Source organism: Centroberyx gerrardi, chromosome 2 (assembly GCF_048128805.1).
Source record: "Centroberyx gerrardi isolate f3 chromosome 2, fCenGer3.hap1.cur.20231027, whole genome shotgun sequence".
Lineage (NCBI taxonomy): Eukaryota > Metazoa > Chordata > Actinopteri > Beryciformes > Berycidae > Centroberyx > Centroberyx gerrardi.
The window spans coordinates 13,558,810-13,583,620 of record NC_135998.1 but is presented as its reverse complement, the minus strand read 5'-3'; the positions used below and the strand labels follow the sequence as shown (position 1 = coordinate 13,583,620).

Here is a 24,811-nt window from a genome sequence, read left to right as displayed (position 1 = left end):
TGTTTCTTTTGTAGTGATCTACTCTGTTTTGTAAGTCTGTTCTGGGCCAGTTGCATCAACTTAGTTTAAGACTAGTCTAAGCCTTAGACATTGTGAAAGACTGAAAGAAAAAGAGCCATCTTATGTGTTAAACCTAAGTCTTTTCTCACCACAGCCTGTAGTCTTCATACTGTACTACTAGGGTGTGTGTGTGTGTGTGGCTATTATGTTTACTGTATTGACCCTTAATACCTCCTCATTGGTTCCCAGTCTGAGGCCATTACTGCTGTATTGACCAGTCTGTCAATAACTATCAGACGACATCTCTGTTTTCTATTATACCTTGCTATTGATCAGCCTGACCTCAACCCCTAGCCTTTGCTCCTTTTATCAACAACTCTAACCCAAACTGCAGATATTTACTTCATGCACTTATCAAACTCTATTTAGCTAAAGATTTTCATGTTTAAAATATTTCTCCAGTTCATTCATAATGAGAGGAGCTTAGAAGTTTGAATTACATAATTGAACAGTGGGGAGGAATATACTTTCTAAATAGCAAGGCACACAGGTTAATTACCCTGTAGCAGTATTGCAGTGAGCACCAGGGTTATTATAGTTTGGATTTTTTTATTAGCTTATATAGTTTTCATTTTTTATTTCAATTTCACTTTAGTTTTAGTTTTCTGTGTGGGGTTGGTAGTTTTAATTTAGCTTTTATTTTTCACAAGTGTTTAGTTTTTATTTAGTTTCAGTTCTAGTTGTAGTATTTTTGGTAGGATTAGTATTTTTTATTGGTATAATGACAGAAGTTCAGAGCAGGTATTTTGTATATGTATATGTATACAAACAATAAATAACAAATTCTTCTTCTTTTTTTTTGGTAACATTTATTTAGCCTACATGAATTGCTTTCAGTAAAAATAGCCAAAAAAACAAAAAATCTTTTTTACCCTGTACACAAACAAAACAATGAAAACATTGTATACTTATATATTTATATAGTATATTTGTATTTTATTTTATATTTTTATTTATTTTTTTATTTTACAAGTAGACAATATAGTTTTAGTTCAGTTTCATTTTTTTCACAGTATCGTTTTTATTTCTATTTCAGTTTTTTTAACAACTCGTTTACTTTAATAACCTTGGTGAGCAACTGCCGATTGAGACCATTTCAGTATCCTGTTAACCTCCATTTTCACCATGTTTGCAACGTCTTATCTTCTAATTTTTACAAAAAGTAACCCCTCTCCTCTCCTCTCCTCTCCTCTCCTATCCTCTCCTCTCCTCTCCTCTCCCTCTTCCTCTTCCTCTTCCTCTCCTCTTCCTCCTCCTCTCCTCCTCCACAGGATTTCAGGAGCGAGCAGAAGTGCTGGAAATCTTCCAAACAGAGTTCCAGATGCGTCTCCTGTGGGGCAGCCGGGGCTCGGAGGGCAGCCAATCAGAGCGCTACGAGAAGTTTGACAAGGTCCTCACCGCCCTATCACACAAGCTAGAGCCGCCTGTACGCCACAGCGAGCTATAGCACCTGCCCACCGCCCACTGTCGCTAAAACACCCCCATCTGCACTCACCACTCATAGTGGTATGGTCTTGCTTTGCATCGCAGCGGATGATGTGGAAGAGTCCAATGTGAACACTTGGAGGGGTGGAAGAGAATGAAGAGGCAGCTAACAGAGCATGTGCAGTGAGCAATAGGAGTACAGGAGAGAAAGTTTCACTCACAACGTGTGTCACACTCACTGTGGACTCCAAAACAGGCACAGAGATCCTTCTGTTCCTCCCTGTGGACTTCCTCACTTAGTGCTGAATTATTAAAATAACAAACGGGGGAGGAGAAAAGACAAATGGAGAAGAGGCTGGGGGAGATGGGTGATCGGCTCCTCTGCTTGGTACAGACAGCTACATAGGTACGGTGTGCCCCGAGGGCCAAACAGAGCTGGAGTTTGGCTTTGCTACAATAAATACAGACATTCTCTTGTTTCAAACAATTGCTGTCACACACTGTAGCAGAAATGACAATGATAACTAACATAGCTCATATAGAGATAATGTTTGTGTGTGTGTGCGAGCGCGTGTGAATGTGTATGTTTACATTCCTACATTTTTGTACATGTCATTAATGTTTCATGTGGTTTTTTGTCCTATTTATTTGTAATGATCAAACGGTATCAAAACATTATTGACGTTCCGACTCGAAACCCATGAAAATCTGTCAGTGCTCATTCCAAGGGAATCATGTTCATAAAACTCATTAAATATGTATCAGGCAATCCCATTGAATCCCATTAAAAATGTATCAGGCATGCATTAAAAAAAATGTATCAAACATGAAAATTTTCCAGAAATAATGCAGCAATTTCAATATGAGGGCTTTTGAGTTGTTAAAAGCATTCAGAGGGCTAAGCGACTTACCTCTGTTGTAGCTACAGTATGTTTGACTAATGCATTTGATATCAGTGGTTTTCTCTTTCTTGCTCACCAAATGTAGCTAAACAGCGTTAGGAGAAACACAGAGGCACTGTTGAAAAGATCTGGGATGTATTCTGTTTAAATGTACTTAAAGCAATATTTCACTTTTCACATACAATATTATTTATTGAAACACATACTTTGGTGTGATTCTGCGGGCAGGAAAGATCCAGTGCCCCAGCATGTGTATTCAACACTAGCATTCTGAGTTTTGGACAACTTAGTTGCTAACCTGTAGATTATAAATGTGTACAATTTACAGTCCGCCAAGGGGAAACTGGAAGAAAATGTGGTATATCTCTACAGAGGCCCAGGACAGCCATTACTGGTTCATTTATAGTCACTTATGACGTTAATGCATGGTTGATGCATGTTACAAAGTATAAATGTTTGACCAAAGTGAAATATCGCTTTAAACCACTAATTTAAATGGAGAGTTATCTCAAACACGAGATAAATAGATGATTCAAGGAAGATCACGAATGATTTTACACAGACAGAGATATCTGTCGTCTTTCATCTTTTTTTCAATTTGAAAATCTGAATAGAAAAAACTTCCCAAACGGACTGCAACTGAGAAAGCGTAGACCACAACCCTGCTATGGAGAATGCTCTTTGGATGTATGTATTGAATGTGTGTATCGGCCATTAGAACTATAATGATCCCGATCATTATAATTTTATGGTGTTAAACAAGTGGTCGACTGTTCAGTGTTAAATCAATGCTGTATGTACAGTATGTAGGCCTGAGAGGGCTGGAGCCCGCTCTCAGAGCTATGCAATCATTTCAACCAATCAGAATCAAGGGCTGAGACCCATCTAGGACAGACACCCATTCAGAATATCATAGGATATCTTAGAGATGTTAGGCCTTTCACTTTTTTCTTTCTACCCTTTCTTACCCCTTCCTTCTCTCCCCCCACAAATTGTTGATCTATACATGAATGGACAGGTGAAAGAATGGCTCCAATACAGACTTAGGAGCAGCAAAATCATGTCAGATTAACAATTAATGAGACAAAATTCTAAAAATGTCCTTCTAACCCGAGATCCTTGATGTTGAGGTCAGCTGTAAACCAATTATAGATCAGAGTTCATGAAGTCGGCAGCCTTGTGCCACTTCCCACTTTGGTCCAACAGGGGGCGATCTTTAGTCAGCAAAAAAAAAACAAATAGTGAATCATTAATTGTAATTTAACACGCACACATACACACACAGAAAACACACTTTTTTTGTGTGTGTTTTGAGACCAAGAGGATGCCTACTGGTTTAGGATCGATGACAACGACAACAGTGATGATGAAAGTGATGATGATGATGATGATGATGATGATGATGATGATGATGATGACTGTGAAGATGATGTAATGTCTTTTTATTTGTCTTTTGAATGCTGTACAGGAATGGTCTGCTGGTGTGTGTAACAGGACATTCTGGAATGAACTTGAAATGGAAAAAGACAAAAAAAAAAAAAAAAGATTTGTGACTGATCCCATGTTTTTTATGTACTGTACATAGCAATTCACTTTTTTTTTTCAAATAAAATGATTGCTTGTGTCACTGAGTTTGATTGTTTGTTCAGAAAAGCATACTTGTGCACTGTCAATATAACAGTAACTGCATAACACATTCCCGTGTGACAGAATGCAAACTTCTCATTAAATCAGTTTTACTTGGTCAGCATCAGTGTGGAGCAATTAGCAATTAGGGGAGATTCAACCCTAATCTGTATAATCACACAAGTGAGCTCCCTGTACTGTGTCGGAGGATGAAGTGGATGATGATGATGATGATGATGATGATAATGATGCTCACCCCTCCTCACACACACATACACACACACACACACACACACACAACCACCATTGTGTGCCAACATGCAGTACATTTAAGTACAGTAGTATTTTAGAATTGCTTGGTATAAAAAGTTACACAACCTTGTCCTAGACCAGTGGTTCTCCACCAGGGGGTTGCAAGATAATTTTGGGGGGTCATGAGATGATTTACGGGTTAGGGAAAAACATATTTCTACCCTACAGATTTGTTGTCATTCCTTCCATTCCATAATTTTTGCTTTTTTCTTGTGAAATACTGAATAGTTTTCAGCCTCTAGGCCTCCTCTGATAATTAATTAAAGGAAACAACCTAGAATTTATTCTTTGGTTGAACTACATATGCACACCTGTAATGGGGGTCACAAGTAGGCATGGCTTCATTTTAAGGGGTCACAAGCTAAATAGGTTGAGAAGAACTACTGTCCTAGAGCAGTGGTTCTCAACTTGGAGGTCTGAACTGTTCTCCACTCTGCATATGCAGCCTGTGTGACAGGGGTGCAAGAAGGCATTGCTTCGTTTGAAGGGGTCTCCAGCCAAGTAAGAAGCCATTCCCATGCTATGCACATTGTTAGCCAGTAGGGGACAGAGTATCACCATCAAAGCCAAGCCGATCCTGGTCTCATCACTTCTCTAGCCAAGTGCAGCCATGAGCATCCTGTTACCTGGTTCACTTTCTATTTCTGTTCACAGATCACGGTAGGGGTGCTAAATGCTGGGTGCTGGGTGCTGGGTGCTGGGTGGTGCAGAGTTTCCTGAGTGTCCAGGGTTTCTCCCCAGCTAACAAGCAGACAAGAACATCTATATGTGTCAGTCCATGAATGTCTTGGCAGTATGCACCGCCATGCACATGTGAGCTACTGTATTCATGCTTGTATGTAGAGTCTGCATGAGTGAGTATCCCCAGGTTTAATGAGCATGCACAGTATGCACTGAGCATGCGTACTGTGTGAAGAATCACACATTGTTTGGTGTAGTCAGCGCAGACAGAACCACGGTGATGGCAGTGGGAGGGGGGGACAAAGACAGATGGTGTGTGTGTGCATGTGTGTGCATATGTGCCTCTGTGTGTGTGTGTGTGTGTGTGTGAGTGTGCGTACGAGAGCTTGTGTATTTGTGTGTACGCGTGTGTGTGTGTGCCACTACACAGATGTTGTGAGAGCAGTTTTCTCGCTCTTGCCCCCCCCCCCACCCGCATGAAGGAGGCGATGGTACGGCCTGGCAGCTGTTACACTGAGGGGGGGTCGAGTTTATTCCAGGTGAAATATTTCCTGTAAAAATTGAAAGTATTCATCGCAGTAGAATTAGATGCGGCATTACCCCTTTTTTCTTTTTTCCAGAAACCTTTGACAGAATAGAATAAAATAGAATAGAATAGAATGCCCTATGGTAATCTGCCACAATAGAAAATTGTCATTCGCTCTGCTCTCTGTCTCCCCTCTCCATACAGTTCCATAGGCGTAACATGTTATGGGTGTAATCTCTAAGAGGATTCTCTCTGCTTGGTATCATGGTACATGTTAATTTCGGCTCTTTATGTTCCTTATTGAAACAGACCCAAGATCTCCCGAGCCTGCCAGCCAGCCAGCCAGCCACCCAGCCAACCAACCGTCATCAATTCACCCCTAATCTCCCCCTCCCCAGCCCTTTTATAGCTAATCCATTGTGTTGGTCATTGTCATCTGATCATGTGTGACCCCGGCTGCTCCGTAGCCAAGCGCCTGGCAGTGCAGTGGTGGCTTTTGACGTCCGACTATGAGACGATATTGGCGGGGTATTAAAACTTGCCTCCGTGGTTTCTTGGTCTTCTTGGGTTCAGGCCATAATTTTAGTTTGAGAGTGGCAGAGTTTTCTTAGTGTCAGGGGCTGTCTCAATCACGTCAAACTCAGTTATGAGTATCAGGGGTCTGGTTGAAACAGGCTACCAGGCTCCTTTTTTCAGGCCGGGAAAAGTCTGGGTAGGATATTAAAATTGGCTCAAAATCTGAAGTGCCATTACTTCAGAGATGGACAAAAATACATCAAACTGTATCTTTGTCAGAAGTTACAAATACTCCATTGAAGTGCATGGAAATACAGAGAGAAAGAAATGAATTTATTTGTTGTTGTTTGTCTGTATGGAATAAGTTATTTGACCTCATGTATTAGGTTGTGAATCCAGGTTTGAGTGGCTCCAGACCAGAACACTTAAAGGACATGTGGATACAGGGATTGAGAGCAGAGAGAAGATCCCTTTAACAGGGTGTCTTGAATTGAATCTAACAGGTGCATTATTATACATATTCAGTAGTCTGAGTCGGGGCCTAATCTTGAGTGTTCAGATAATTGTTTTTATTATAAAATCATCTCAGCAACCTACTATCACAGCATTATATGTTTGAGTAGGCGTACAGGGGCAAGAAATGTTTAATAGAAGCTATTTTGCTTCAGTATTTTGTATTCTTAAAATACAAAGAAAATCTCAGAAACTAAATTAAAGTTTAAATTAAACTTTGTTGACACCTGTAAAAAAACAAATACAAAACAAAACAAAATACACAACATCAAATATATGTATACACATATCAAATACATGCATTGGAAAAATGACAACACTGACAATGGCACGCTAACCACAGCAGCTGTCAGTGAAACTCAAGCCAGCTTAGCAAATGTGAGGTGACACACAGCGATGGTGGGACCGTTCTTGGACATCTCACTCTATTAGGACTCATAGCCATTCAAATTATAGCCATAGAAATCCATCCCCACCCCACCGTCTGCCTCTGAGCTCAACCCCATGACCGTGTTTTAGCTGTGACTACTCTTCATCTCGGTTGGGACGTTAAGACTGCAACCACATGTCTGTGAGAAACAGCATCGCAAAAGTCCAGATATGAAGCCATGTTCTCAAATCCTGAACAGACAGTCAAAATACAGCGCACTGTACCCCTGCTCATCATTTCTTCATTATTTTTCCAAATCCTCCATTCCTGCCTCCGCCATCATTGGATTCCTCTCCCTCTGTCCGTTCCCTCGCTTTCCGACTCCCCCCTTGCCTCCTCACCCGCGCCTCACTCTTCCCTCACCCCCGCCAGACCCCCAGTCTATCTATCTATCTGCCCCTGGACTGACTCCTCATTAACACATGAATGAAGGCAGGGAAAGGCCCGCTAAGGCTTGGACGCCAACAGAAGGCAGTGGATTTGCAATTCAAACCTCTCGGACTGACACCCCCTTCACCCCCCCAACCCCATATATTGGGACTGGGACTGTCACCAGTATGATTGAGGACGCACGTAAGGAGGGAGAGAAGGAAGGAGGGAGGAGACAGAGAGAGAGAGACACACACACACACACACACACACACACACACACACAGATGTATATGCACATTCATGTCATGCGTCTGTGCACTTTCACATTGACGTGTACAATGCACACACACATGCACACAAAGAGTGAGACTGACAGAAATACACTTTCTGATCTCCAAACTATGAAAAGATAACCTATGACCCTAAATTTATAGAAATATTCACAAATTTTAGCAGCCTGTTATAGATTGAAAAGCTGCCACTATTAGCATGCCACCGCCCCAGAGAGAGAATAGACCAAACTGTTGAACTCTACTGCTACTCTAAACTTATTTTATTTTTAATATTTGACTGTAGCCTACATATATGCTGACTGTATATTCAAGCTATATGAATGAACATGAACAAATATGAATTGTTGTTGTACAGTATCCGCTGTTATAATAATTTAATATTTATAATATTTGATATCTTAATGTGATTGTTTGTTGATTGTACGCAAATTGTCTTGTCCTGCCAATAAAGCTTATTTGAATTTGAGAAAGAAATAGAGGGGGGGAGAGAGAGAGAGAGAGAGAGAGAGAGAGAGAGAGAGAGAGAGAGAGAGAGAGAGATAAGGGATTGTAAAAAAAAAAAAAATCCTTTCTTCCTGTATGTAGGAAGTTTTTCATAGTGTGTTGAGAGTTTTTCTTTATCAACCAACTAACAATAAAGTTGTTGAAAACGTAATTACCATTCAAAATAATTTTGAGACTGCTTTCAGTTTGCTGGTTACGTCACTCTTGATATCTCCTCTGAACCGACTGGAGAAAAAAAATGTATCGTAGCCAAAAACGTCACTTCCGCCTGTCGCTTCCCACTACTTCCTGCATTTACTAACAATATGGCGGCGCCCGTAGCACTTCACCTGGAGTTTGGGTAGGGAGTTTTAAGACCTATATGTTAGTTTATGGTGCATGTTTTAGTGTAATGTCAGCTGTTATACGGCGACGAAATGTTCCTTGACCTTCATAGTCATTTCAGTTTGGTATCTTTAGTTATTTGGTTTATTTATACAAGATCTCACGTTAGTGTTACTGCTAGCTGCCTGCTAACTTCAGCTTGTTAGTGAAATCCTCATCATAGTATGTAACGTTAGGCTATAACCGCTGTGTGTGTGTGTGTGTGTGTGTGTGTGTGTGTGTGTGTGAGAGAGAGAGAAAGAGAGAGAGAAAGAGAGAGAAAGAGAGAGAGAGAGAGAGAGAGAGAGAGTTTACACAGTTCTCACTTATTTGTATTTATATTTTTTAACTGCAATGTCCACATTTTTCTATTTTTTATTTTAAGTTATCTTTACTTATCTGTATATATATCTATATATCTATATATCTATATATAGATATATATGTATATATATCTATATATATATATATATATTTTTAACAGCAAAAGCACAATTTTTCTGTTTGTATTTTTAAGTTAATTTTACCTACTCTTATATATATATTTGATTGCAATGTTGCAATGTTACACAGCTCTGTTTACACATTTCTTTATTCTAGTATATCTTTAATTGTACGTACATTTTTTGTTTTTATTTCACACTTGCTTTGGCAATGTAAACGTATGTTTCCCATGCCAATAAAGCCCCTTTGAATTGAATTGAATTGAATTGAGAGGGACAGAGAGATATTTGGGTTTTAATGTTTCTTAATGAATGAGGAGGGGAAAGTAACTAAAAACTCACCAACTCCCACATACAACCAACAACAGAACTGAACATACCAAAATCTACAGTATTAGCAGCCGACTGAATTGACATTTAAAGACAGACCCTCTTCTCCTACTGTGCATATTGCATTCTGCAGCCCCCAAACATTCATAATTGTGGGAACCCCACACTCCTCACGTACTTCTGTTGGGCCAGTCAAATGGCCAAAGGGTTAGGGTAAACTCTCTGCCTACAGATTACACAGGTCCAACAGTGAAGCTGCCCACACAGAAAGTCTCTCTGCCTATCACGCAGAGCATTTAAGAACTTCAAAACACATGGAACTAATTGACATTGAAAAAACAAATAATGTACATTAGCTCTGCAACTAACAATTATTATTATTATTATTACTTTTTTGATTAATCATTTAGTCTATAAAATGTAAAAAATAATGACGAATGCCCATCACAAGTTACCAGACCCCAAAGTGATGTCTTAAAATTGCTTAGTCCAAACACTCAAAGTATTCACATTATAATGATATGAAACAGAGAATGGCAAGCAAAACATAGAATTTGTGAAGCTGTAACCAGCAAATATTTGGTATTTTTACTTTTATATTATAATCAATACATTTTCTGTCAATCGACTAATCGTTTCAGTACTACTGTACATCAGTGATTGGCTACGTTGGCTACATGCACACCAATAATGTGATTATAATACGATTAAGGCAAAAATGCGAGTACGGCAGAACCCATGTAAACACTATTCTCTGATTTTGTTAATGCGATTATGCTCATAGTTGAAGTAAGATATGTGGCGTGCTCCGATCTTCATCGCATTAATAGGACATGTATACACCATAGTCGCATTTCTTGAACTGTGACCAAGTTGCGCTTGTGTCCAGCTCACCATGTGAAGGTAAAAGTTAATTGTAGTCTGTACTGGGATAGATTAGGGGGTTATTCTTACCAATATCAAAACAGTTTGTAGGATATATTTTGGTTGATGAAATCACTATATCCATACAAAGGCGGCAGGACAGGTATGTTGTTCCATCTGCAGCCTCTAATTTGAACGCATTTTCAAAGTGCTGTGCAATTACACACACCTGAACCAATGAGGGTACCTTGATTAAATATTGCACAACCAGCATCAGGGTCATAGTTACACAAACTTCTGGGTTTTTGTGCACAACAAACTGGCAGGCTATTCCGCACGGCTTCCAAGTTTCTAAAGTTCAAATCATCAGGAATTAGGGATGCACCGATCCGACTTTTTCAGTCCAGATACCGATACCGATAACTGGGCTTTGGGTATCGGCCGATACCGAGTACCGATCCGATACCAGTGTTTAATTAATAAACTGTAGGCTATGCCTCACTGTGTGGAAGAGACTGGGATCATTCTTTTATGTGTAAAGCAACATCAGGCTTGACTTTAACATTGCTTTCCTAACTAACTAATTTGTAAAACAAAATGTAACAAATAAATACATAGATATAAATGTACTCAATTGTTATTTATTAATTAAAATAATAAATAATCGTGCTCCAGCAACTTGGTAAAACATCTTCAAAATTAACAGGAATTACAATTCAAGTGTAAACCTTTTAAATGCAGCAACAAATTGGTCAGGAATTAAAATTCCAGTATAAAACAATACAACTGCATCAAATGAGAACAAAATGTAAACATTAAATCACAATTAAGTCACAAACTAGTGCAAACAAACTTGATAAATTAAATCACAATTCACACAAGTAGTATACACAAGTAACTTGGTAAAAACAAAACATTCAAAATATGCAGAATAAGCCTAAATTACTGAAATAACTCTGGCTTAACTGGTAATCTTGCTTTATGAAACAGCCCTCAGAAAAAAAATCAAGGTATGTTAGTCTGACTATGTGTCGGCCGAATGGAGCAGCAGTACCTGACGAACACGGAAAACACTTTAAATCGTGTTGTGGCAGGAAACAACGTTGACCTACAGCCGAGTCCCCGTAAACCTTGGATTTATGAATGGAGTCTGGCTGGACGAGCCGATTGTATAATTGGTGGAAAACTACTTTACCTAGCAGGTTAAATGGCAGCCTGCTCGGCCGCGCGGTGACCCGGGAGAGTTTAAACATAACCGAGACAAAGTATTCATGCAGGTGTGTTTTTAACTACCGAGCATCAGCACCGACCCCCGGTCAGCTCACCCCGACCCCGGCTCTGTTATGAGGGTTGGGCGCCAGGTTAGCTTGTTAGCCTGGATGCTAGCTGCGGGAGGCTCGCGCCCCATGAGCGAGAATTCAGTGCGCGAGATGATGCGCGCGGCAGGCGGGATCCTCCGGAGCTGCTGGACCTAGTTTAATACATCCATGTGCTGGACCGGAGGAGCCACCGGACGGACCGAAGGCAAATGGCCGGGTCAACCGGCGCGCTGCTGACGCATGACGTAGTATGCGCACGTAGATATAAACATAGAATTGAATTCAATAGATCGGCCCCATTGTCACCGATACCCGATCCAGCTATTTGAGTCAGTATCGGACCGATATCCGATATCAGTATCGGATCGGTGCATCCCTATCAGGAATACAGGAGACGGTCCAAGCTCCATCCAAACACACCGCAACAACTGCATGTGTTGTCTCCTTCCTTCCAACACTTTCCCAATAGTAGAGCCTGAAGCATGCCATTTTGTAATTGCAATAGAGAAAGGCATATGACTGCGACAAACAACATGATGTGTAGAGCACAGTCATGGCTGTAGTTGTTTTGGTTAAATTTGAAAGTGGTGGGACAGGATGTTATTTTTATCAAAAAATATCTGTATATATCCCATTTCCGCAATTGTCTCTGTATAACTGAAATAAAACGGGATTATTCTGGGTAGTCAGTGTTTATGCAATCATGTAAATGGCTTAATCAGACTATTGCCTTAATTGCAGCACTGGCAATAGTCACATTATTGCACGCATGTAAACGTATTCCTCAGGTCCTCAGGAGCCAGAGTCCTGGTTTTCTGTTTTACCTGGTAGTTGATTACATTCACCTGGTGTCCCAGGTCTCATTTTGCCCCTCATTACACCAGGTGAATGTAATTAACTACTAGGTTGAGTAGAAAACCAGCTGGAGTCTGGCTCCTGAGGACCAGGATTGAGAACCTCTCCAGTGCGTAATATTTTGAGGTAGTCCACAAAAAGGAAAACCATCTCCCACCCCCAGATCCACCCGTGCTAGGAAGTGGTTTGACCTCCACAGGTCTCCTGACCTTTTTGGGAGTGTCAGCTCATACCACACTGTCCACCTGAACCCTGCAGGGCCTTCGTCTGCCAGGACCTCCTGCCACTGGGGCTCAGTGTCTTTCAAGACCTGAGTTTCCTGAACTTAAAGGGTAACTTCGGTATTTTTCAACTTGGACCCTATTTTCCTATCTTTTTGTGTCTAAGTGACTAAAGGGGACAACGATTTTTGAAATTGGTCCAGTATTGAGCGAGATCGCTTCAGCCGGCAGCCGCGAAACGAGCTGCAATGTAATCCGACGGGGCAAATCGCACCGTCAATGTACGTCCACTAAAAGTGCTTGTTTTTGCCACTGACAGGCTCAGATTGTTATTATAAGTGTCTGACAACATTATGGAAAGGACCCTACAGAGAAATGAAACGTTTTTCTTTACCTTTCGCTTGATCCGGTCTGTGTGTAACCAACTCTCGCGAGACTTGAGCAAGAGTTGGTTACACACAGACCGGATCAAGCGAAAGGTAAAGAAAAACGTTTCATTTCTCTGTTTAAAGGCTCGATTTAGCACATTTTCATTTTCCTGTACACTCAACTCAACTCAACAAGGCATCTTGTTGAGTTGAGTGTCTCAACTTCATGTCAACAGTCAACTAGCTCTTCCTGGATCGTGTGGAGAAATATCACATTGTGGTTATCGCAGATATCACAAGGAGTTTGCCCCTCTTTAATTTGAACTGTATATTTTTTGGAAGGAAATCAAAGCAGCAGAGTAGGACCGTCAGCCAATGTTGGTAGTTGACTGTTCATGAACCCCCACAAGGATATGAATGCCAAAAAATACAAATATAATACCAAAGTGATGTCAATTTTGTTTGTTTGCCCAGAGGAGGAGCAGAGCTGCTTTTTGATGGTGTGAAGGAACATCATGTGACTCTTCCAAGCCAATCAGAACCCTGTGAGTATCACCTGTCACCTGCCTCACCTGGTTTCTCACTCTCTCATGCCGCGTTACATTCAAAGTCGGAAATTCCCAGCTGGTAGGTCGGAATTACAACCTCTGTGCATGTCAGTGGTCCAGCTCGGAAAACCAGGGAAGAAACATGGATGCTCACAAGATTTTTATAAAATCCTGTTCCCCATGCTACAGCTAATGTTATGTCAGTGTTGTGAAGTAACATTAGCTAGCTAGTTAGCATAGAACGTTAGCAACTGTAAGTTCAAATTGATTTAAAATTTCTATGTTTAACCACAATTTACTATCAATGCCTCGTCCTTCTCTATCTTTCACTATTTCCTCTCTACCCCTCTCTTTTTATTCTTTTCCTCACAACATCTGTTATTTTTTCTAACTCTTCCCCCCTTTTTTATTATTTTGTTAAACCTCTGTTGTTTCTCACATTTACAGGATTCCCATACCTTGGAAAACCTGGAATAGTCATGGAATTTTAAAATTGTATTTTCCAGGCCTGGAGAAGTTATGAAGAATGAAAAAAGGGAGAAAAGTTTAGGAAAACTCCTGAAGTTTTATTTGTGACGTTATTATTTTTTTTCTTGTACTGTCAAATGTCATAAAAAGGCCTTGTCTGGCTCTGAAACAGTCTAAACCTGTTGGAGGAAAATAACGTTGGTTGCTGACTGTTTCTTGTTGACAATAATACTATAATCCTCTATTTTAAAGTGAAAAACAAACTAATGCTTAAATTGAGTGTGAGAGTCTTGTGAAAATTTGGTTATGGAAATTTGAAAAGGGGTGATGGAGAAGTTTTGGAATTTCATCAGTGAAAAGGTGTGGGAACGCTGCCTTTACCTCATCTGCTCTGTCCCTCATATTTCTCTCCCTCCTCCCGTCTTCACCCTCCCTCTCTCTTCTCCAAAACCCGTCTTCCTCCTCTTCCCCTCACATTTCTCCCTCATTACTTCCTCCTACAACCCATTAGCCTCCCTTCACTTTCCCCTTTCTTCCCTCCCCCCTCCCTCCCTCCTTCCCTCCTCTCCTCTAACATCTGTGAGGCTGCCTGGGCCTGCCGTCCATTCTCCCTCTCTAACCGATCCTTTCTGCCGGCTCTTTCACTTGTAAATGCTGCCCACTGATAAAGCCGATGGGTGGGTGGATGGAGGGTAAAGGGGAAGTTTATGTTGTTACTGGGGGGGGGGGGGGGGGGGGGGGGGTGCAGGAGAACAATTGTGGTGACAGAGCTCAAAGTCATTTTTGTGTGGAATCATTTTGGCTGATTTGGCGGGCAAGTGCTTCTAACTCAATTCATACACTTTTGTGTTGGGCAGAAGAGGCTAAATCAGGGTTTCGAAAAGCTTTTTCACCTCGGGATGCAAACTGATTCAGGCCCCTTCCACCATTAGGTCACTAGCACATCATGGGGGAGCCAACAGAAACATTCCTGCACCCTGCTTTTATTTCCTCAGCCCAGGACAGGGTCATAGAGGAAATAAGGAAGGGCCAGAAGAGGAGAGGAAAAGAGGAGAAACAGGAGAGATGGAGGAAAGAATAGCTGTTTGTCATTGCAGTTGTTTGTTTGGGGTTTATGTGTGTGTGCTTGCACTTCTTAGACATGTAGACACACACATAAAGTTTGGGATGGCAGTTGCCTGTCTGTGTTTAAGGGTTAAAGAACTGGACTTGTGACTGATTTAGTGTGTGTGTGTGTGTGTGTGTGTGTCTGTTTGTGTGTGTGTGTGAGAGAGAGCGAGAAAGAAAGAGAGATATGTGTCTATGGTATTTTACTAAACAAAGGGTGTTCATCCATGGTGCTGGTGTTACCACGACAACAAAAAGACAAAAGTTGACCAGAACGGAGAATGTCAGCCAAATATGACCTTGGTGCACCAGCCGACCTGTGTGTGTGTGTGTGTGTATGAGGCAGAGACTGGAAAACCCGGAGCTTTTGACTGAGCAGCCCATTAAATTCATGATTTAAGATTTTCACATCACAGGAAAATCTCTCATCCTCAGAGGAGCATGGACATTTTGACAGACCGTGTCCTGGGTGTATTTGCTCTTTGTGACCTGAAGTCTGGACTTCTGTGTCTCGGACAGGTTTGCTGGTCCTGGAAATGTGGCTCCTAACTCATTTCCCCCCCTACGTATCATTTTGAGTTGGTTGGGCTTGTATGTTGGGAGAGGGAGAGATTGTGCAGATTTGTGTGTGTGTGTGTGTGTGTGTGTGTGAGAGAGAGAGAGAGAGAGAGAGAGAGTGACGAAGGGGGGTGCAGGGAAGGCAGATATAATTGGTTCTGAATCCTTCGTATTTCTCTTTGACCCCAGTCGGTGATTGATGACCCTCGACTGAAAGACCCCACCCCCGATCTCTCTCTCTCACACACACACACACATGCAACACAACCCCCGTGGTCCGAGGATCACATAGTCTCTGCCCCTCACATCAGCAGAGAGATGGATAGCCCCCCCCCCCCCCCCCCCCCCCATCATAATCACACGAAGACACCAAGCAAAAAGAAAAAGAACAAAACAACAAATCTCACACAAAAGAAAAGCAGCCATGGTTTTGAATCAGCGCCAAAATGGCGCCCTTTTTAACCCCCCCCCCATCCCTCCGTTTCTCCCTCCCACCCACGCAACGCGGCTATCCCAAGATGCATCAGGAGCCCGTGACGCATTTTCCTTCGCTCTGTCTGTTTGTTCCCTCATTTTCTTGTCCTCCCCACCTGGACTGCGTAGCGCCGTCCATAACCGTCGCCTCTCCGTCTCTCGATATCCTTGTTCCTCCCTCCATCTCTCCATCTGAACACTCTTCATTTCATCGCGTTATCTTTCTCTTTGCTTCCACTACAGCCGCAGTCTCTTTGTACGAGAGCCTGTCGTTTTAATGCAGACTGCAGATAATTACATTTTGTAGACCTGAGTGTAGCTGTACACAAGAAAGCCATCAAGACAGGCCGTGTCTGACAGAGCGTTTTTTAAAATGCAACTCAGTTCTTGATGAAAGTTTGAATTAATACTGGCCTGTGTATTGAGTTATGGCTGTAGACAATCTGTCTATATAGGCCTAGAGGTTTTCTGTGTGCAATTATACATGTGTTAGCTTGCAAGTGTGTGTGAGAGAAAGAGAAGGGAGGAGAAGATGGAAAGAGATTGAGAAGAAGAGGAGAGGAGGGCAGCTTTTTTACGAGAGAACGTGTGAGTGTGTGAGGTGGAGAAAGAGAGCAAATGAAAAAGTAAATGGCCGAGAGGATGAAAGAGCGAATAAGGGGTAATGGTGGAGAAAAAGACCGATAGTGAAAGGCGGAGGGAGAAAAGAAAAGAGTCACCACAAAGAAGGAGTTATGACTGCTGTTGTGATTGGTTCTGTTTTTAGCCTCGCTGAGGTGCAGGTCAATATTCACTGCCTAGTACTCTGAGTGTGTGTGTGTGTGTGTGTGTGTTGCAAGGGGAGGTATTCGTCTTTTTTTATAGGAGGCCAGGAACCGAGGAAAACTAGCACTATCATTATACTACTGAGCTTCCCGACAGCACTCCAATTAACCTGAACACCATGCACATAGGCTTCGAACCTCTCACACACACACACACACACACACACACACACACACACACAGCTTATGCATCGTATAGCATCTACACAGTCTGTTGCCCTCAGTTTTCATAGCCATAGTGACCAGGCCGGTGCCTCTAGAAATCTCTTTTCAAGGACATTTAATTTTCACTGCTGCTGGGCAAAGGCAAAAACTTTGAATTTTCAAAAGTGGGCTTGTGAACAACTTAACTGCTCCCCAAAAAAAAAAAAAAATATATATTACACATGTTCAACACATGTTAAAATGTGTTTTGTGTGCAGACCCACTTTTGAAAATTCACAGCTCTTGAAGCCCTTTCATACGCCCCTCTGATGTAGAATCACGCAAGTTCAACGTGTTTTCGATGTTTTGAATACAATATTCAACACTCTAAAATGTAATGCAATTTTTAGATCTGCTTATTGAAAATACAAAAGCATTCTATATTCTCTTTACTGTATTTATCTTGCTCTTTGTGTCCATTTGGTAGATTAGTCCGTATGGAGTACTGGGGTTCAGATGAGTAGTGGAGGAGTATGCAACCCCCTGTCTGATGTGTTTTTCTCCTGCATCTCAGGAAAAAACGGAAAGGATTGCAGACTTTGTAACGCTCTGATTTGATATTAGCTCTGCCTTTGATACAGCTGAACTCTTCTGACTTGAACAAATCCCTGTGTGGTTCTGTGTAGCCGGCTACGCCTACCTGCTACGCCTGTACAGCTCTCCTTTCACCTGGCTAGGGATGACTCACTGTCTACTTACCCTCGTATCTGCTCCATCTATCTTTCACCGCTTCTCTCTCTCTCTCTCTCTCTCTCTCTCTCTCTCTCTCTCTCTCTCTCTCTTATACATTTTGCTGTTTGTGTGTCCGCATTATTACACTGTTTTCCCCACTTGCAGCTTTCATCCGGAAACACACACGCAGCCTAACCATGTACAGACAACACACCGCGCGCACACACACACACACACACACACTCACACACTCAAAGGCTCTTACACCGCCTTGAATATCTTAATGTTAATGATACCCATAACTATTATATATTCATAGTTAGATGTTTAGTGGGGATTTATCCTAAAACCTGTCGATGTAGTTGCCTTTGTGATTGTCGGCCGGTCTGAGTGAGGCTCAACCTATTGTGGAGACGAGGTCAATCTGATTGTTCGAGGGGTCAGACTCATAGAAAATTCAAGCCTCGCTGATGTTCAAGCTCGGGCGGAAAGCACCGCATTTAGTATCCCGCTATAACAAAGAAAATTATTATTTTGAAATGGGATTTTGCTGTTTATTTCATTAGTGCTATATTAAAAAAATGTACCACGATAACAGGGTTGGAGAGCAGTGTTATTGTATTTAGACTTTTTTTTTTAAGATGTGCACTGTGCTGTTGGAGAACATCGGGTTTAATGCTGTAATCATTTTCTTTTTTACCTTTGGAAATATGTAGATGGTTGATCAATGTTTTGTATTGCATGTCAAGCTGTAGATGGCGAAATAGTTTTAATTCTAATCTGTTGAAGTAATTTCTAGGTGTCTGTGTGCTTGTGTGTGTCTCAGATATATATATATATATATATACACACAGTATATGTTTATACACATATATATTGTTTTGTTTTCTCTCTAACCAAGGTGAACAATATCGTTCTTTGCCGTTCAATTCTATGAGACATTAGTCAACCCATCCCCCCCGGCGTCCTCTCCTTTCCCCCCCAACACACACACACACACACACACACAACCTTGTCCCGCCTGGTGCTTCTGTCGCGTCACATCGACCAGGGGGCTGGAACCACACACCTTGACCCTTAACCCCTGACCTATAACCTCTGTTGTCTGCCTCTGTCTGTCTGTGTGTGTGTGTGTGTGTGTGTGTGTTTTCTAGGGGACATGAAGCAGCTGCTGCTCTGGATCCGACGGAACCTGCTAAAGGAACGGCCTGAGCTCTTTGTCCAGGGAGACACCGTGTGAGTCTCTGTGCACTTGACACACACTTGAACAAAAATATAATGATAACCAAAAATATGTTGTATATTGCACTGTTATTGGATCAAAATATCCAAAATGTCAAACATGAATGTAATATTTGGTCACCATTTTTCCATCAGATACTAGAAATATGCTGAAAATGAAGCTGAATTTTTCTGTGTGTCACCGAGTTTTTGGTTCTGAAGCTTTTTTCTGTGATCTAAACCTTGTGGGATAGCAACTTCCACACTGAGCTGAAAAAATACAGTCTAGGCTTCAGGTTATAGCTTACAGTAAGATGATTACTTGTGTGCGCGTGTATCTGTGTGTGTGTGTGTGTGTGTGTGTGTGTGTGTGTGTGTGTATGTCTGTGTGTGCGTGCATGCATGTGTTTATGTGTGAGAGAGAATGCGTGCTTCTGTATGTCTTTGTGAGTGCTTGTATGTGTTTATGTGCGTGTGAGCGTACGTGTGTGTATGTATGTATGTTTGCGGGCGTGTGTGTGTGTGTGTGTGTGTGTGTGTCCAGGGTTAAGAGCAGCCTTATAGGACTGGCTGACTTTTACAGCTGCCTTTATAGAAGACTATTTATAGCACTGCCTAACCAATGAATGGAGAAAAGGCTGGGCTACCTATAAACCCTGTAGATTAGGTGTGTGTGTGTATGTGTGTGTACTTGTGTGTGTTTGTAGCTTACACTGTTAGTTAACCATCATCAAGGATTTCTAAAAAAAATTTTAAGAAGATCTATGGCGGGCAACGTGTCTGTGTGTGTTTGTGTGTGTGTGCGTTTTTTTTCTATTATTCTTTTGTTCTTTTCTCAATGCAGCCATGCTTTTGTGTGTGTGTGCCTGCGCGCTCGTGCACGTGCTTGTGTGCACCCGTAGGTTCCTCTCATATTGCCCTTTCACACTGACGACGTCACGGAGCATCTATGATGGCGATAGAAGCCGTACTGGAACAGTGTGGGAGACATCTGTATCAGTAACACCAGCTGTACCGAGCGTTTTTTTTATTTTTATTTTTTATTTAACCAGGAAGTCCCTTGAGATTAAAATCGCTTTTTCGAGGGAGACCTGGCCAAGATAGCACACCATTACAAGGTTGCAAAAATTTTAAAATGGAGCACGTTAAAAACAGACAAGGGACAACAGATACATAATACAAAATCCAGTTTAGGAATAGCTATTGCACTCTTCAGTTACACAGTTTTTTATCAGAGCTTTGAACTCTCCCAGGGAGACAAAATCATGAAGCTGTAGTGTGTTCTGAAGGTTATTCCATGACCAGGGCGCAAAACAGGAGAAAGCTGCTCTACTAAGTTCTGAGCAAATCCTGGGTGCCTGGTAGAGCAGCCATCTAGTGGAGCCAAAATCAAAATAGCTGTTAGTGAGCGATAGGAGATTACACAGATATGAAGAGAGTTTACCCATTATGACTTTGTAAATAAAACATATACCAATGCTGCTGTCTCCTTAGGCTTAATGAAGACCAGGAGACCAGATCATAAAGTACACATGTGTACGGGACAATGAGTTGGATATAAAATGTAGAGAATTGTGATACACAGAGTCTAGGCAGCGAAGTGTAGAGGAGGCAGCATGCATGTAAATAACGTCCCCACAGTCTAGAACACTTAAGAACGTGGACTGTACAAGTGTTTTCCTAACTGCTAAATTAAGGGCGTTACATCTTGCCCTTAACGCAGCGTCCGTGTTACCTGCTGTTGCCTCCGTGGCTTTCAGAGACAAATACACAGACAGCCGCTCAGAAGGCTTCAGCTGTGGCTACCTGTCATCACCCTCCCCCGTTTCCCCCGTTTCCCCCGTTATCCTCTTTAGCAGCATGGTGACTTTCAGGCTTTTTCCAGGTTTTGTGTTTTTTTTTTTACCCTTATTTTTTACCCCCTACTCCAACAAAAGTTCCAGTTTTCTCTCCGATATCTCTCCATTATTTTACCTCAGCTATTTCCATTTATTTTAAGAAAAATAAGCATCATTACCTTCAGTGCTAAGCAGTGCTCAACATTTTGGGAATGGAGCTGGTAATGTTGTCTTCAGTAGGGATGCGTATTTGCAAATAGTTTCAAAACAGTTTCAATGTGGATAACATGGCAACAAAAGTATAATCTTGAGATGCTTTTCGAAAGGTCATAATTGTATGAAAAATTGCCGATGTACATTACCTCAAAATATTGCCCATTTGTCAAACCCTTTAGAGCCAGAAGGCATTTCTCTTTAAATTGGGAGCATAACCCCTTTGCTCATGATCCTACACATGTGCTGTAACACACACACACACGCACACACACACACACACACACACACACACACACACACACACACACACACATTCATAATCATAGCAGTGTGTTATTGTAAATATTAAGGTCTATTAAATTTACAATGTTTTGTTTTGAAACAAAGAAAAATTCAGATTTGATTTTATAATTTGTCTGAACTGTAGAGCTAGTATATATCTCAGTCAAAGAAACATTTTTTTTTAGTTTCTTTTACTTAAATTCAGTGCATCATCTTGTCTGCATTTTTGTATTGTGAGCAAAATAATAATATAATATAATAATAATATATAATATAATAATTTTTTTTTTTTTTTTACAAAATATGTTTTGATTTGACTGACTTTCTACCTTTTGTAAAGAGCATACATCTCCAAATACAAAGAGAGATCATCAGATTCATGTCTGATATTTAAAAACAATAGCTTTCTATTTCTCCTTCATTAAAAATCTGTTCTGTTTTAGCACTCTTTTCTCTAATTTTATTTATTTATTTCAAAGCATCTTCAAAGTTGGTATTTTCTCCAAATGCTGAGTGTTTAGTGTGTAAGCATTGCGTGTGTGGTATTTCTTTAATGCATACAAAATTATGGAGTGTTTGTGGTTATGTGTGTCTCTGTGTGGGTGTTCTTGCTACTTGTTTGTATAAGTCTTGTACATGTGTGTGTGTGTGTGTGTGTATGTGCGCATGCAACTGCACCTGTAAGCGTACACCAGTCTATATTAGATGTGGGAAAGGTGTCTGACTGGTAACTGTGTGTTTTCCCACAGGAGGCCTGGGATTCTGGTGCTTATTAATGATGCAGACTGGGAACTCATGGTGAGGACTGGGAGCCAGGCTCACTGCCGGACGGTGTAGAGAGTGTGTGTGTGTGTGTGTGTGGTGGCAACATGTGACAGCACAGATCATATTAGCTGCTTTTTTAATCTACCTGTTCTGTTTCCAGGACACATCAAGGCTTTTCAGTGTTAATGCAACAGTGTGTATGTCTTCAGCCTGCATAGACCCTATAAACAAGGAAGAGGAAGAGTGTGTGTGTGCATATTAACTGATAATCCGATTGTTTTCGTTTTTTTAAAGTAAGTTAATGTGAATGTGGAAGCAGCAGTAAGACAAGTTTCTCCTCAGTCTTGTATGGACGCACATTTACATGCACACAGTCTAAATACTTCAATTTGAATCTACTGATTCAATTACAGTACACAGGATGCAAATAAAGTTCATCGTTTGGACTCTAATGGGAACATATGAGTACACACACACACACACACACACATTTGCATTATCATGCATACACATATTTCCCTTTGGCCCAACTTTGTCATATATACAGGTGTATATGATTGAATATTGAATATTTCATAAGGTTTGTGTGTGTGTGTTCTGGTCCTCAGGGGGAGTTGGAGTACCAGCTACAAGACCAAGACAATGTTGTGTTCATTTCCACTCTTCATGGCGGATAGAGAAACAGAGAAACAAACACACACACACCTAACAGCTCCACAACATAGACTCAGCCTTTTCTCCACCTCCTCTACACTCTCTTTTTTCCCCCCACATCGCAACAAAACGTCGCCCCATTGGCTGCTGTGGATCTGTCAGCCAGCTGTGTGTCAGACGACTGGGAGGTGATTGATGTTCCTCCGCAGGAATGAGCGGAAATTCAGAGATGTTTACAAAGAAAAATGTGGGAGCTACGAGATTAAATTCGATGGACTTTTGTGTAAAGCTCAATTTTTCAGCAATCTGCAGGACTGTGGTCGCACTGGTCAGTTTGCAGGTGTGAATGTGTGAGTGTGTGTGTGTGTGTGTGTGTGTGTGTGTGTGTGTGTACACCTTGATGTCTCACCCTCTGTCTGCCTGAACCCCCTCTTCCAGACTGTTACTGTTAAAGAGAATAATAATAATATGTCCTGATCTTGAGGCTAAAAATGACCTCAGGTTCCTCCAGAATCAAATAGAAAAGAATAAAATAGGTCTTCTGTTTTTGGCTCCATTTGATCTCAAAATAATCCTTATTTCATTCTAAGTTGTATTTTTTATTGTCATCTATAGCCACTGATGAAAGGTTTTTTTGTTTTTGTTTTTTGTTTTAAATACATATTCTGTACACAGAATAATGCAGTAGATTAAAAGCTTTTTTAACTTTTTTAGCAGAGTGCCTTGGATCTTTTTTATTTTTACCCTAATTTCTGTTTTGACCAGATTATAAAGAACATAATTTGAACATAATTATGACCAGAAAATACATTGAAATATGAAATTAGAACCACAGCAGATCAGTGCATTCCCACTTTATTACTGCAATTTACTTTCTGTGATTTTATATTGTAGCCCATTGTCAAAGAGAGAGAATATACTAAGATTGAAACAAGTTTTTCCAAAATATGTAAATTAGGCAGGTTTTTATCTGTGTCCTGAACATTACCTGAGGATATTCAGTCTAGATGGGCGTGCCTGATACATAATTTTGCCTTTATTTCATTTTATTTTTTTTCAAATTTCTATTTTTTAGTTGCAAAGAATTACAAATGAATAGGAATATTTAGTTCTGATTGAATCTACTGTTGAATAAAAGTATTTCATTACCTCCACTCTGAATTTTAATATTGCAGAATAAACTGTTTTTTTTCTGGTGAATTATTAATAATTGTTCAATGTTGAAGTAATTGCTGCCAATGTTATGATTTAAATTTTCCAATGTATATTGTTTTATATTTTCTGAAACCACAGCATACATTTCTGCTCTTCAACAGCTGTGCGGCTTGTGTTGACGACCCAGCCATAAAGCCTAAACGTATACAGGCCTCTAAAGCTCTATTTTGGCTGCAAGCACCCCAGACTTTGCATCACCCTATGCCGCACACATTACCATAACGCTTTACTCAATTAGGATTTTACATCACGCTTCGATAATTCCTGGTGATAGCCTATATCTGATCGATTTAAGCCCAGCTCTGTGATCGGATTGGAGTTTTAGGGTGATTAGACGGGACTTGAGGGACTATTTACCGTCCTGTAGCCCCCCTCAGACGGAATATTCATAAGAGAGGGGGTGGAGGGGGGGGGGGACCACAGGACCACTGCGGGAGGTCGAGGTCTAGCCTCCGGGCTGCCCTCCCCTGAGCGCCCGGGGCGACCTAAAACCTTTTCTCGGTTGTGGAGTCCGATTTGCAACGGGAAACCGGCTGATAATGGCCGGTAGAAAGAAAATGCTAATAAGGCTGCGAGGGGGTTAGAGAGGGAGTGAAGGGAGAAAACCTAGTGTTACTGTGTCAGCTAGTGCTGTGTGTGTGTGTGTGTGTGTGTGTGTGAGAGAGAGAGACCTTTGCAGAGTGGGTTTGAGAAGCGATTATCAAACACAATTCAAACTGTGAATCTGAAAAGAGCCTAAAATAAACCGGTTTTGTCAGAGAACCTTTTATTCCTTTTTTTGATTAATAAAGAAATGGTTTTTGCGTGTATATAGGCTTTGCTAATTTCATTAGGCCTACATT

At 41.1% G+C, this 24,811-nt stretch overlaps 2 protein-coding genes across 2 annotated transcripts in view; both read left to right on the top strand.

Moving 5' to 3' along the window:
• Positions 1–4,011, top strand: part of sh2d3ca (SH2 domain containing 3Ca) — a 56,642-nt gene extending 52,631 nt beyond the window's left edge. Inside the window, exon 15 of the mRNA XM_078287999.1 lies at positions 1,332–4,011. Within this exon, the coding sequence (XP_078144125.1) occupies positions 1,332–1,507 (176 nt within the window). The 3' untranslated portion in view covers positions 1,508–4,011. The remainder of the gene's footprint in view (positions 1–1,331) is intronic.
• Positions 4,012–8,462: 4,451 nt separating this feature from the next.
• On the top strand, positions 8,463–23,908 carry urm1 (ubiquitin related modifier 1). The gene is made up of 5 exons (XM_071904686.2): positions 8,463–8,500; positions 13,398–13,468; positions 18,933–19,014; positions 22,085–22,133; positions 22,709–23,908. The coding sequence occupies exons 1-5, from the start codon at positions 8,466–8,468 to the stop codon at positions 22,775–22,777; spliced, it is 306 nt and encodes a 101-aa protein (XP_071760787.1). The 5' UTR covers positions 8,463–8,465; the 3' UTR covers positions 22,778–23,908.
• The last annotated feature ends 903 nt before the right edge of the window (positions 23,909–24,811 follow it).